At 47.6% G+C, this 15159-nt stretch overlaps 1 protein-coding gene across 1 annotated transcript in view; it reads right to left on the bottom strand.

Moving 5' to 3' along the window:
• The window catches only part of TMEM132D (transmembrane protein 132D), a 192974-nt gene that overhangs the window by 66462 nt on the left and 111353 nt on the right, over nt 1–15159 (bottom strand). The window contains exon 4 of the mRNA XM_041410249.1: nt 6407–6590. Within this exon, the coding sequence (XP_041266183.1) occupies nt 6407–6590 (184 nt within the window). The remainder of the gene's footprint in view (nt 1–6406; nt 6591–15159) is intronic.

The raw sequence follows: 15159 nt of genomic DNA, 5'->3' as shown, positions 1-15159 counted from the left end.
GAGATTTTCATGGCTCATAAATAAATAATTTCCAAATCTTAAATCCCCAGGAGGAAAAAAAAAAAAAAAAAAAAGAAGAAAGAAAGAACAAAAAGGAAGCCCCCATCCCCCAAACAGTACCACAAAAGTAGGAAGAACATCTAAAAATAATGTCAAGAAGCTGCAAAGAGAGATCCCAGCCGGGTCTGCTCCAGCAGCACCACAGTGGTGAGGATCTGTTTCAGTAGGGAGAAATGCTCTGCTTCTCCTTCAGCAGTGCTTTATTCAAATCACTAACCTGAAGGGAACCAATTAAGGCAGCATCCCCTTCGTTATGCCAAAAGGGAAAAATCTTTTCATAAGCACGCCAGTTAAGAGGTGGGAAGCCAAGGGAGAGCAGAGCCCAAGCCAAGGACAACGCTGCTCTGGGGCCAGGCCAGGGCCACCAAGCTGGGCTGGCCCCAGCTGGGCAGGCAGTGCCTGAGAGTCCCAGGAGCTGGGGCAGCCCGGGCCCACGAGGGCTGAGCTGGGACCCACAGCTGGAGCCCACAGCTGGAGCCCACAGCTGGAGCCCTGCTGCTCCCCACAGCTGGAGCCCACAGCTGGAGTCCACAGCTGGAGCCCACACCTGGAGCCCTGCTGCTCCCCACAGCTGGAACCCTGCTGCTCCCCACAGCTGGAACCCTGCTGCTCCCCACAGCTGGAGCCCACAGCTGGAGCCCACAGCTGGAGCCCTGCTGCTCCCCACAGGGCACACCAGAGAGGAGCCACACTGTCCCCATGCCTTAGCATTTATCTTTTAGATTTTTTTTTTTTGTATTTTCCAGGTCCCGCACTGCTTTAGTGCAGAACTGTAAAACTCCACAGCCTGTCAGCTGCTGTTCTCCCGTTTTACTCAGACACAATTCCTCTCCAGGCCTGGGAATCAAGGACACATCACTGGCTCAGGCCCCAAGAGATGGAAACAAAAGGGGAGCAAACTTGGAGTAAATGACTTCCTGAATAAATTACCTGAAGCTGTAACTGCAGGATTTACCCCTGATATGTAAATGCACCAAATTTATAAAGGTGTGAAAAACTTGTGACCATTTTGGGAGCAGCCCCTCGGAGGCTGTGACTGCCCAAGGTGTGCCTGTTGAAGGCCTTCAGAAAATACCCAATTTATTCTCTTAACCTTGTCCAGCCTCGGCTCTGGGGAGCCACCCCAAGGCATCAGCTCCAGCTCATTTGGCACAGGAGAGAACATGGGAAATTCCATTTGGACACACAGGGAAAACGCTGCCATGGGGATGAGCACACCCAGGGCTCCCCAGAGGGATGGGGGTCCCCTTCCCTGGAGGTGTCCAAGCCCCAGAGCACAGACCCAAAGTCTCTCTGGGCAGGGCACTGGACAGCTGGAGCACTTTTCTACTTAAAATGAGGTCCCTTTCAGCTGGCTGAAATTGACTCCACAAAAATGATCCAATTATAAAATAATTACAAGACTGTCAGTCTGAAAACTCAATTCACCACCAAATTATTTCTGTTTTAAACTCAGAACATTTGTAATAACAGTGGTTTTATAGCAGTGTGAAAACAGGCCAGCACTTCTAAATCTTGTGTCCATTGTCACAAAGGAGGGACAAGTTCTGGTGAAACCTGCTCTAAATTCACAACTGCCGTGTTTTCCTGGTCCTTCTACATTTCACAGCTCCAGAGCAACACAGGGATTGTCAGGGTGAACGATTGGGCTTGTCACAAACCCTGTTCAGTCTAATCAAAGCAAACACATGTAACTCACACTTCAGAAAGAACAGCTCTTATGCAAAGCCATTTTTCTTAGGCCTTAATTCCTAAGGAAAATACCCTTGTGCTGGTTCCTGCTTCTCTGGGGAGCCCAATTTTCCTCGTCCCACATCAAACTGCGTGGCTGTCAGCAGCTGTGCCAGTGGCAGCCCCAGCCCTCATCACTCACTGCCCCTCACAGAGCCAGGCTGCTGCCTGCTGCTGTTCCAGAGATCACAGCATCACTCAGCCCCACTGCAGCTCCGGGGACAAACCCGCATTTCCAACCTCCTGTCTTCAGCAACAGCTTCAGCAAGATCCCCTTCCATCACCTGTGGTGACAGTGGCAGAAAAAGGACTGGATTAAACCAGGTCTGCCCAAGGGCTGTCACTGCTCGGGGATGTGAGGAGCCAAGCGTGTGTGATGCTGCAATAAACACAGTTATTCCTTTGCTGCATGCTCCACACAACAACACAAATTCTAATTGTGCAGGGAGAGAGCTACTGCCTGCTTTTTCAAATGTTAAGGACCCCAGGGTCGTCATTAATTCTGCAAGGAAAAGCCCAAGGAACGTGGCACTGGCTGGACTGGAGATGGGGCTGCTCCCCTGCCAAGTGCCTGCACTCCTCACTCCATTCCCTGCACACAAAGCCAGGGCTGCTGGCCATGCAGCTGGCCCTGCCACAGCAAGGCCAGGGCTCACGGAGCAGCAGCAGGAGCAGGGGGCTGAATCCCAAACCAAGCTGTATTTCCAGACAGCTCCACGTGGGAATGAGCCCTGAAATCAGCCCCACTGCAGGGATGCTCACTTGTTGAACACAGAGTCCAGAACTGCCACACCCCAGGGCACTGCCCAGGGCCTGGTCCATCACTGGGGCACAGAGAGGTGCCAACGCCACAAGCTCTGAAAAAGGCATACAGGAAAAATGTCTTGTGGCTTCAGATCCCTGCGATTCAATTAATTCCTGAAGCACCACAGATTCTCCCATGTTAATGACACACTGTCTCCCCTCAGCTGCACGGGCTGACTGCAGCTACCAGGATGTGAAACAGAATCTGATCTGACTCCCACACCGCACAAAGATTGATTAACAAGCTCTGCAATACAAAGTCCTTGCAGTGCAAGTTGCCTGAGCATGAGAACCAATCCATAAGGGAGGTTTCTGGATCCAGGCAAAGCTGGGAGGGCCACAGCCAGGGAGACAATCTGTTCCTCTGGACTGCCACAGAAATATTCCAGAATCAGACTGATACAATAGCCCAGGGAAAATCTGTGTTTTTACTGCTGCCAGTAATGACCCTGGAATAGACTACTACTCAAATTTACAGACAATATCAGCTGGGAAGGCATTGTCAATACAGAAGTTTGAACTATTAAATAGAAGCAAGAGGTAAACCCAAGGATTCAGACAACAGAAAAGGAATGAAATGCTGTCACAGTGACAAGCTCCACCATGGGGACTGACAGTCAGAATTTCAGCATCAGGGAAGAGGTCTCCAGGCTGAAACAACAGAGCAGCAGAACCATCTGGATGTAACTGAGTCACAGGACAAGTATGTGCCAATGTGGAGAACAAGCCCTGAGCAACTGTACAAAACCCCCAGGAAACAGAACCAAACCCTGGCATGCATCTTCTGAGACAGAGAACAAAACATTTCCAGGACATAAACACCTGGGCAGCAATGGCAAGAGACATCATCTGGTATTCTGACATCGTCTGGGATGCCTATTTCCAAGAAAGGTGACTCAAATCCAGAACTGGTGGGTGCTGAGACATTACTGGGAGAATGGCAAGTCTGTTTCATGGTGAAATTTGAAGTCCTTGACCTGTCTAATTTCAGGAAGCAATAGGATGTATTTCCGAAAAGAAAATGGTTGCTGGCAATATCACAATGATCCAACAGTTTCTTCCTTTCTTAGGAGTAGATTTCATCTGTGATTCACTAATCATTTTGATTTAAAAGGCTCCTTTTCAGCACTGAGTAACATTTTAATTAAATATTTGAAAACTTGCCTGAATACTGTAATTGCAATTTAAAAGCTATGAATTAGGAAGGTAAAAGCTTTTATCTACTCTCTAGACATCTCTTTCTTTTTCATAAAGCTGTCAGTGGAAGTCTTTAGGAATATTCCTCATTGAATTGGAGTAGGACAGAGGGTTTGGCTGACGTGATCCTGCTCAGCTGCCAGGCAGAACTGAGGCTGGCCCCAGCCAAAGCAGATCCCCCTGAAATCAATCTGTTCATCCCTCCCAAGGGGAGCCACCTTGCAGAAAAGCTCAGATTTCACCCCAAAGCAGCCTGGTTGGCAGCTCAGAGGGTGGATGGGGAGAGGAGGCTGCAGCAGCCCCCAGAACCCCACTGCAGCAGCCCCCTGGGCATTCTGGTAGCTAAGCCTGAGCTGCACCCAGTCTCCACCAGAACATGAACAGCACTACTTACCACTGGAATGTGTCAGGAACATGCATTTATAAGGGCATTAATACCCTGGGGATTTATAAAATCCATCAGAGGCAGCCACCACCATGACAGCTGATCCCTGTAATTATCAGAAATAATTGTAGTACAAATAAAGTTTCCTTTCTAATAAATAGCCTCTTTACTGCCATGACTGATTTTATTTATTTACCTGGTCTGCTTATACAGCTTCTCATGCTGATGGTAAGTAGAACAGTTTACTTCCTGTCAACATATTCATTAAAGTTTTAAAAAGAACATCAGGAGCAGGTTGAAACAATGGCACACATGAAATTAAATGGTCTGCTATAAAGACCAGTAAAAAACCAACCCAAATCATTCCTGTCTCCAAAACCAGAGAAATAACATAACACTTGTTTTCATTGTGCTTCTTTCTAAATGGAAGAGGAGATTTTTTTTTTTTTTAAATTTAATTTGCAAATGACAAGCTAGCTTTGCAAGGACCACAGGGAAAACTGAAGTACCAAACTAATCAAAGTTGGATGCCAAAAGGGCTGCACGTGAATCATCATTTCCTCAGCACAAAGCGAAGCATGACAAAGACCTGGAGGTTTGGAATACCCTGGAGCTCCTTCCCTGGCAGTGCAGCCCATGCAGAGAAGGTCACAGCATTCCCAGCCTGTCAGGGACCCAGGGACTGCTGCCATTTGTCTCTGCCTTCTCCCTTGCCCATCATCCCCACACCTGCTGCCTTGCAAATGCCATCTCCTGAGAACGTTACAGGCTGCAGGTGACCTTTGAGCACACAGCTCTGTGCTGCTGCAAAATGGGCTTCTCCTCATCTTTAATGGAAATTAAGAGAGTGAGCTGATTTGTAGCAGCTGCCAGCAGGATCTATTTTTGTTCTCAGGAGCTATATTTTGCCACTATATCACTTGATAATAAAGCAATCACGGCTCGTGGGCACACCTGAGGAGAACTCTGGTTTCCTGCCACCACTGGAACCACTGGGGAGGAAACCTTTTATCTTTTCAATTATGTATGGAGAGAACTGAAACCCCAACGTCTCACAATACCTCAGTCTGATTGTTCCACAGCCTAACCCTCACCCAGAACTCGTGTGCCTGCACTCCAGGGCCCAGCTGACAGCAGAGCTGGACTCGATGCCCCAGCCCAGAATATTCTGTGAGTCTGGAACAGCCCCTTCCCTTCCCAGCACAGCAGCAGAGACATCCCAGGGCTCAGCAGGAGGAAGCAGCCGTGCAAAGGGGTTACACAACTCTCATTTGGGAGACACACCCTGACAATGAAGGGAGAAAACGTGGCTGTGGTAAAAGAAAGAATCCCAGCATCTGAGTAGTAGAAGTTGGGAAATACAAATAACAAGAGCAGCCAGTTCTGGGAGTCAAAGTGCACAGAACACCTTCAGTCTTCAGTAATGGCACAATTAACTTGCTATCACCAGGCAAACATCCAGGTTACATTTTTTTAAATGCTTTGAGATTGATTTTTGTTTTTCTTTCAGCACTAAATAATAATGTGTCAATATTTTCTAACAGATTGCCTGAGAACAGAAATGAGGCACAGCCAGACCTCACACAAGTGTGCTTCAATCCCAACAACAAAGAAATGTGAAAGGGACAGAAGAGGAAATGCACAAATTTCTGATTGTACTTGAAATCTGGGTATCTAACAGGCATTATTTAGGCAAAAACAAGGCTAAAGGATCGGGCCATTTTCAGGTCCTGTGGTTTTCACTGTCACCATGGGGTACCTGTTTGAATGCATTTCTGAAGAACAGACAGTTGGCTCCAGGCTGCATTTTGTGCTCCCCAGCTAATTCAAATTAATCAGCGCTCATGCCACTGCTTTCAATTCTTTCCTCACTCTCAAATGGACGTGGAGTCAGAATTCAGGATGTGGAAACCCTGTCACTCAGGAAGCCCAGCCAAGGCAAGAGCACTCCTGACCCAGGTCAGATGGAAGGAGTGCCCGAGCACACCTCGTGCTGCACCCACAGCAGTGCTGAGCAGGGGAAATGCCATCAGCCAGCTTCTGCCCCCAAAACAGCACTGCAGCAGCCACAGAGCAGGAGCTGCCTGCCAAGGGGAGCTGTGCTCTCCCCTCCCAGGCAGGATCTGACTCTCAAGTGCTTCCTTCTGTCCCTCCCTCCCCTCTGCTGCTCGTGGGCACGGTCAGGCACTGGAGTGCTGAAGCCCTGCAGAACGCCAAACAATTCCTTACCATAGCCAAAGGGACAACTCCTACCAGGTCCTTCTGGCTTACGTAGATCTTGGAGATTCCCAGGTCGGATGTGGTGTCTCCAGGATATTCCACCTGCCAGGTGATGAGCTGGGTCTCAGGCAGGTCAGTCAGCTCTTCAATCTCAAAATCAATCTGCATGATTTCAGAGGAAGGACCCTCCACACTGCAGCAAAGAAAGGAATGAAATGTTCATTCACATGACTGATAAGCCAGGAACATAATTGCTTTTATATTAATAATACCTTGGATTAAGGCTCCTTCAAAAAGATGATTTGGTGGGATGATGGATTTAATAATGAATTAATCATTTGCACTTGTCTTAAGATTTCAGGTTATTTCCCACCAATTCAAGGGGCTCAGTAACACTTTGTGACTGGATCACTGGGCACTGCTCCATTTCACAGGGGGATAAACACAACCAGATCAAAGGCCAAACAGAGGCTGCAAGTCCAGCCTAAACTGACCCCCAGACTCCCCTTCAATGAGCACATTGCATTTCCTCCCTGGTAAAGCAGCATGTGAACAAACTATAATAATACCTTGGATTAAGGCTCCTTCAAAGAGAGGATTTGGTGGGATGATGGATTTAATGAATTAATCATTTGCACTTGTCTTAAGATTTCAGGTTATTTCCCACCAATTCAAGGGGCTCAGTAACACTTTGTGACTGGATCACTGGGCACTGCTCCATTTCACAGGGGGAGAAACACAACCAGATCAAAGGCCAAACAGAGGCTGCAAGTCCAGCCTAAACTGACCCCCAGACCCCCCTTCAATGAGCACATTGCATTTCCTCCCGGGTGAAGCAGCACGTGAACAAACTAAGGGAATCACTCCTTGAAGGGGGAAAGCACTGCATCAAAAGTATTTTCTGTTTATTAAAAAGACAGGCATGGAAGAAAGACCAAAGCTCGGGATGGGGTCCGTGAACAAGGGCAGCAGGGAGCAGAAGACTGCAAAACCCAGAATTAATTTTTGGCTGTACTGCTACCTTGCTGTGAATGTCTGTGGGAAGCTCCTCTGTCCTCTGCTAAACCAGGAATTACAGATAATCGAGCTTGTTGTGAGAGAGTTACAAAACTGGGCTGTTTAGTATCAGCCAGTCCTGCCAGGATCGTGAGTGAAACCCCCAGAGAAGAGCAAAGCCTTACTGGCTGTGACACTGGGGGGCACTGGGGGCTCTGTGAGCTGTCCTTCCTTGGGCTCCGTCTTTGTCTCACAGGATTCCTTACAGCAGAAATGCAAACAGGGAAGACTGGAAAGGGAATTGATGCAATTCCTGTAAATTTGTTATAAAACCAGCTGCTGCATGGAAAGGTAGTGAAGATTGCATTGTTAAGGTGAGCTCCTTGGGCCAGTAGCATCGAGAGAGACACAGAAATACCCAATTTCCTGCAAAGCTGCAGAGGAATGTGGAATTTCTTAGCAGTGCACAAATCCAGGGGACACTGAGAAGGCTTTTACTCCTGAAGCACTGAATGCTGAACCAGTGTTTGTGTGGAGGGGAAAGGAAAGAGCAGAATTCCTTTCTGTGGGATAATCCTCAAGGAGAGGCAGACTGGCACAGCACTGAGGTGTCACAAGCCATTTCTGCTGGAGGGTGTAACTAGGAAAACAGGGAACATTTCTGATTAGAGAATCCCAAAATGCACCCACACCCCAGCAGGCTTCCCAGCTGAAGTGGGAAAAGAGCTGAAACTAAGGATACATTTTTATGAAGACCAGTTATGACAACAGCGCCAGATTGAGACTTTTCCCAAGATCCTCAGAGATTTCCACTGTGCTGACTAAATTCAGAGCTTTACCCGATGCCTCTTGAAGAGGCTGATCTGATCATCCTTAAGGTTTGTATTTCAGTGGATGCACTGTGTTCTTCTCTCCTGGATGGAATTAAAGCAAGCCAAAATGGAACACATTGTGTTCAACTTCTCATTTCTTCACGTCAGGGCAAAAAGAGCACAATTTCTAAACTAGCCCTGAATGCAGTCTCACTTCATGCTGGCCTGGGTGGGATCACAAGCTGCTTTATGCAGCTGTGACTACTGAATCCCAGTTCCCTTAACTGTGTGAGCAGGAACGGGCAGGGCATTGTCTCCAAAGCCTGGCCCAGAGCCTGGCTTGTGCAGCGAGTTCGACCCCAGTCCTGAGTCTGAGGAGCTAATGGGGCTCTGCTCAGGGTGCATTACTGCATCACTGCATCACTGCATTACTGCATCACTGCCTGGGGCTGGGGCTCTGCTCAGGGTGCATTACTGCATCACTGCATCACTGCCTGGGGCTGGGGCTCTGCTCAGGCTGCATTACTGCATCACTGCCTGGGGCTGGGGCTCTGCTCAGGCTGCATCACTGCATCACTGCCTGGGGCTGGGGCTCTGCTCAGGGTGCATTACTGCATCACTGCATCACTGCCTGGGGCTGGGGCTCTGCTCAGGCCGCATCACTGCATCGCTGCCTTGCTGCCTGATGCATTGCTCGCTCCCTGTGCTGGCTCTGCAGCACTGCTGCTGCCACAGGGACAGGGGGCACTGAGGGCACAGTGCCAGACCTTGGGAGCACCCAAACACTCTCACAAAAAGGCAAACCCCTAAAGCTTTCCAGCTATGCTGGAGATTAGGAGACAAGTGATTAGGACAGAGTAAAACAAGGCAGTGGAAGAGCTGGGGAGGGAGAGAGGTGGAGCACACTGATGAGCTACAGCTCCCACTGCCACAGCTACAGCAGCCCCAAAGGCACAGAAGTATTTCTTTTAGGTTCTCCTTCAAAGCAGGTATTTGAACGAAGCATTTCTTGCAGCAAAATCCCACACCTTGCTACCAGCTACCAAATGTGATTTTGACAGAAATTACTTGAACTAGTTCCCCTTAAAAATGCTAAACACCTCCAAGAGAGAAGATAACAATGCACAACAAAAATCAGTAAGAACCTCATCACTGCCACTAAAGACGTATTTAAAATGTGAAAGTATTGCATGACCTGTGACTATGACCTATGATCAGACTCAGGCTGTCAGCACCAGGTCAGGAACTTGGCTCAATTGCTTTACTCATCACTAACTGTGTCAGTCCTCCCACGTGCCAGTCCCATGGATGTTTCCCACTCTTCTTAAGCTGAATTCAGCAACTGAATCACTAACTGTGTCAGTCCTCCCACGTGCCAGTCCCATGGATGTTTCCCAGTCTGCACTCTTCCTAAGATGAATTCAGCAACTGGGGTTTTTCAAAAGAGAAATAAGGCAAAAAGTTACCTATCAGAAAATACAGCTAAAGAACATAAACGGAGAAATTTGGACAAGTAATATTCACCTGTGGAGTTCAGTCACATAAAAAAAGTTGTGGCTTTTCTGCTGAAGTCAGAGCTGCTTGCTCCAAGGAGGATATTCCTACTGGGCACCCAGGCCCTGCTCCTGGAAACGGGGCAGTGCCCAGCCCTCCTGGAGGAGCACATCCAGGCTGTGGTCAGCACAAAGCAGCAGCTTGCAGCCACCTCCGCTGCAGGTGCACTGGCAGGGGCAGTGTGGGAGGGGACAAGGTCACAAAGTGGAGGATGGACACCCCAAAGGGGCACAGCAGCAATGCAGGCTCAGTTGAAGTAAAACAGCTCTTGGTGCTGTTTCAAAGCCAAATCCCTCCCCTGGGTGATGCTGTTTATGTTGAGGGTTAAAGTGCAGAGGAACTCCTGGTGAGCAGGGCCCTGCTGGGCTCTGTGCTGTGCAGACACACCTTCACAGCATCTCAGCCCAACCAACGACCCCAAAATTCACTGGAATGGAGTAGTCAGGTCCTTCCTTCTGCCAGCCAGGATGGCACAGACAGCTTTGTTCTGTATTTCTTCATCTGCCTCCTATTCCCCAACAAGAGATCAAGCAGCTCTTACAAATAAAGAGCCATGGGGCACCCTGTCCTGCCTCTAGGGGAGCATTTCCTACCTCCACAGGGCCACCCTGCCCCTGCTGCTTCTGACACACCCTGACACAGGCAAAATATTTGATAAAGACACCTCCTCTGCTGGCTCTGGCTCTGAGAGGGGCAGGGCCCTCGGCCAGTGCTGGCACCTCTGCTGTGACATACTCTTCCTCAGTGAGCACTCCTCAGAGGGCTGTCACACCCTGTTTGGAAGGAGAGACTTGTGAACCCAGGGGCAGCTCTGGACACGGGCAGTGCTCTCAGGTGGAGGATCCCCTGCTGCCCTCACCAGCTGTGGTCCCTGTGCCATGTCCCCACCCCAGGCTCCTCCTGCCCCTCCCCAGAGCAGCCCTGGTCCAAGGTCCATCACTGGCTCCAGCAGGCTGCAGTGGGCAGGAGCAGCCTGAACCATCAATATGCAAACCAGGACGTGTCACAGGAACGTGAACAAGGAGCCTGCGGCAGAGGAGAGCCGAGCAAAGGTAATTTTATTCTCCTCCACCCCCACAAAGGTGGCCAGCACATCTCCTGCAGGGCACCAAAGCAGTCTGGCCCGAAACGCTGCAGGGCCAGGGCAAGGGGTGCCACAGCAGAGCTCAGGAAAGGAAGAAATGTTTCCAGGATCACTGGGAAAGCTTCCCAGCAGAGAGGAGGGTGGCAGCAGCACAGCCGACCCCAGGAGGCCCGCAGGGGTTTGTGAAAACCATTACTCCTGTTCCACAGCAGAGAAAATTAAACTGAAAATTACTTTCTCATAAAAAGAGGGGATGAGATGATTTATGCACCACACAGTGGAAAAAAAAGGTGACATTTCAGACAGAAGTTAATTTTTTGGCTAAAAGTAAGGTTATGTGCTATGCTGTTATTCAGACAAAACCACCAAGTTCCCTTCCCTGTGTGGGAGGAAACAACATCAGCCCACAGCAGATGTAGATAAATGCCTAAAAAGCCAAAGCACTGCCACACTGGAACAAAGCTCCCTATTTTTTTAAAAAACATTTAATTTCTGATACAGATTCTGTTTAAAATAAAAAAAAAACCCAACCTTTTCCTATGGTATTTTCTGCAGAATGTAAACAATTTCACTAAAAGGATTCTACAAACCTTCTCTGCTCCTCTCTTCTGGAATTTGAAGCCATTACTCCTGATACCATCACTGAACAGTTCTTGTTTCCTAACCAAGAATGAGGAGGTGGGAAGGAAATCAAAGGATCACTAGAGAACCAGCCCTTCCTTCAGAATATTTGCTTTTTGGTACCTCCTTCCCTTCTGTCCCCAGCCCTAGAGCTCCCCTAGAGCACATGGACATTGCATTTACACTCCCTAGAGCAGCAGATCCCCAGCACTGCCAAAGTCTTTAAATAAAGTGGATTTTATCCATATTTTTGCAGTGCTCCTGGGAACATGCAGCCCAGTAACAAACTGTCTTCACACCTAAACAGATTTTGGGTGGGGAAAAAAAAAGGAGGAGGCAACTAAAAGATATTAAGAGAAAAGAAATCACTTGAGTGAAAAATCTCCTGTACCAGAAGGAATATATATATATATATATACACACACACACATATATATATATATCCCATCTATATTTAAAGTAGCCAGGAGAGAATCCTGATAATATTTTAGTTTATTTTCACCAAGAGAAGACTGTCTGTCTAGTCTTTGCTGAATTCTTAAAAAATATCCACAACTCTGGTCTCGGGAGAGAGAATCCTTTTATTTGTGAGGGTTTTTGTTTTAAGAAGCCTCTACATCTGAGCCAAACTGTTGTGGCAGGAGGGACATTTGCATTCCTCTCCACATTTGCTGGGGAGACAGAGATCACCTCTCTGCTGAATAAACAGCCACTTGCAATGCAATAAACTGCTGCTGCTGCATGTCTGACAGCACCTGGTGGTGATGCACAGGGGCGAGCAGGGGCAGCTGTGGGTCCTGCAGGTTTTCTGTGGATGTTTTGTTCCTACAACTGGTACTTCAGGTAAAAAAATCAAATACTGCAAGAACTGCCACGAAGCAGGAGTTTCAAGCAGCACGGTCGGAGGGGCTGGCTCAGCTCAGGAGGAGAGCTCACCACGCTCTGGTCTCACATCCAGCCAGGCTGGCACGGCCAGCAGGATTCCCAGCCCTCCCTGGCAGCCAAAAACATGTCTGAGTTCACCCAAAAAGCTGGAATTTTATTAAGCCAAGCCCAGCAGCATGGCGCAACGCTGCCCCATGTGTGTCAGCACACTGACAGCTCATCCTCTGCACATCACACAAACAATAAAAACTCAAATATTTTAGACAAGAAAGTGAGACCTGGGGCTCAGCCCGTCCCTAGGTCAGAGAGGGCACTCTAAAAGCCAATATCAGTAGAACCTGGAGCCCTGTGCTACAGCAAAGATCATTACTCACCACTGATGTACCAAGAGAAGGTGATACATACAGCACTACATGAAAATTTAACTTTATTCAGTGTCATCTTACTATTAAAAATTCAGGATAGGTAGACTGAAAAGTCATTTTTCTGTGGGAACCACTGCATGAAGTGAACCAACTAGCAAGAAAAATCACCAAGAAATGAGTCTGCTAATCATGTAATAGAGTTATTTTTAAAAATTGATCCATCTCTCTGGAGCTTGACATCAGTAGTGTTGGTTGAGAAATATTTGCTGAATTATTTATTTGACTTTTATTTTTTTGCTATTGTCAAATAAATTATTCACTATGTGATTTTCCAGCTGTTGATAGCACTTTTCCCAAATAATTCAGAAGTGAGCAAAAATTAGCAAATCTCTTAATATAATATCAATTTAAAACATAATTACCCACCGAGTCAGCAGTTCAGTTCAGAACCAGGGCTCTGAGCATCTCCTGGCGTGGTAAAGGCAGGGATCATTTCCCACACTGTGCCAAGGGAAGGGGAAATCAATGCTGACTTTATTCCAGCCCATCAGACAATCACTCAGTGAGGGATCCCCAGCAGCCAGGGCCATCGGGTCCCTCTGCAGCAGCCCCACCACGAGGCACCAGCAGCACAGCCCAGCTCCTGGGCAGCAGGCAGAGCTGGAGGCTACAAAAATGGTTTTACTGACAGTGCAAAGTCCAATAAAACCCCACAAATACACTCAATGTGGCTTTCTCCACCTGCTGCTTTATCGTCCTCGGCACAAAAATAACAATAAATGCAGGATAACTCACTGGTTAAACTGGTAAAAACTGCAAAGAGGAGAGCAGGCACAGAGCCACAAGCGGTCACGATTCAGGGTGAAGTGTGTGCAGGATCCAGCCAAGGCTCGGACTGCACAGGACCACCAGGGAATGTGGTGATGGCTGGCTTAGCAAGGGGAAAAGCTGTTAACTTCAGCCACAGCTGCTGTTTTATGGGTAGGCAAAGCAGGTACACAGGGCTCAGGCAGGGCTAGCCCAGCACTGGCAGCGCTGTGGGCATCCACAGCCTCACCCCAGACCCCAGCCTTTGGATCAACAACACTCCCGAGCATTCCTAAGAGGAGCTTTAGATGGTTCATTCACGTTGCAATTTGGCAGCCTGTTAACAGCATCACGGCCTCCTGGAAATGAAAGAAACCTTTTTCTGAATGGCAGGAGCTGCACAAACCCTGCTCTGCTCTGAGGGAACGAGACCCAGGCTCTTCATGCTGAAAACCCCCAGAGCCAGCACTGCAAATATTTACTGCTGAGTAATCCCAGCACGCCAAACCAGGAGATCAAGCACCGTGCTCAGCCCTGCAGCACGACTCCCTCCTCATCCTACAAATATTTATCCACTTAAAAGCCCCTCTCACACATGACCAGCAAATTTACACCTGTGCATAAATATATGTGGGGTTAGACTTTGGAAGTCAGAATGGTTTTGAAATTATGACCCTTACTAATTTTTCAAAAATGCAATTGTGGCATTAAACCCAGAGTGGAAGATCTGGACCTTTGCATTTAGCTGCAGCCACATCTCCACGGTGAGATCTGTAACACCTTCTTTTATGCCTTCTTATTAGTGTCCACACTGGTTCCACAAATACAATTATATATAAAAGCAGCATCACATTCCACAAGACTCAAGCTCTCAATGTATTTCAAAATTAGTGACTTATTTGGAGATACCTGCCAAGGCACATCCAATATATGAGATTAGTACCCTCAGCTGCAGGAATGTCCTCTGCTGTGAACTATTCAGCAAGTATTTCTGCTGAACTCATACATCTTTCAAAACTGCAAAGTCCTTTTCAGTTAAAATAAAAATTTAAAAAGAGTTTTCTGTACACAATTGTTCAGTGTTTGCCAAGTCTAGAATTAAAAAAAGGAAATACTTTCCAGCTTTCTTAATATTAAAACAGAAGCTTCCAGAATCCCATTTGTTTTTTATTTTTAAGCAGTAATATGAAAAATAAACTGAAAAGAGAAGATACACCTTGCCTCCCTCCAAAACCAGCTTTTGAAAGAGCTTTAGGCTGAAATATATTTTAAATCACAGAATTACAGGGCAATCTTGGTTAGGAGAGACCTTTGAACTCCACCTGGTCTAGCCCCTTTCTCAAGGTAGATAATTTCTCAGTAAATTATTCCTCCTGTACCTGTCCCTGCTCCAGCTGTGGTACATTTTTACTGGAGCAGATGTTTCCCCTCCACACACCTTGGGATGATCTGACAGCCATGAGGAAATCACACAGACAGGATGATGGGACAGCTCTGCAGCTGAGTGCTAGGTCCTGCCAAATCAAATCACAGCTTTTGATCTACTTGTGACATCAAAAATTGTGTGAGTTCAAGAGCTCTCAGAAGTCATGTTCTGATCAGCATGAAGTGCTGGAGTCAATCCTTTTGGGGTTTGCT

Source organism: Onychostruthus taczanowskii, unplaced genomic scaffold (genome assembly GCF_017590055.1).
Source record: "Onychostruthus taczanowskii isolate IOZ18803 unplaced genomic scaffold, ASM1759005v1 scaffold32, whole genome shotgun sequence".
Taxonomy (NCBI): Eukaryota; Metazoa; Chordata; class Aves; order Passeriformes; family Passeridae; genus Onychostruthus; species Onychostruthus taczanowskii.
This window is presented reverse-complemented; position numbering and strand designations above follow the sequence as displayed.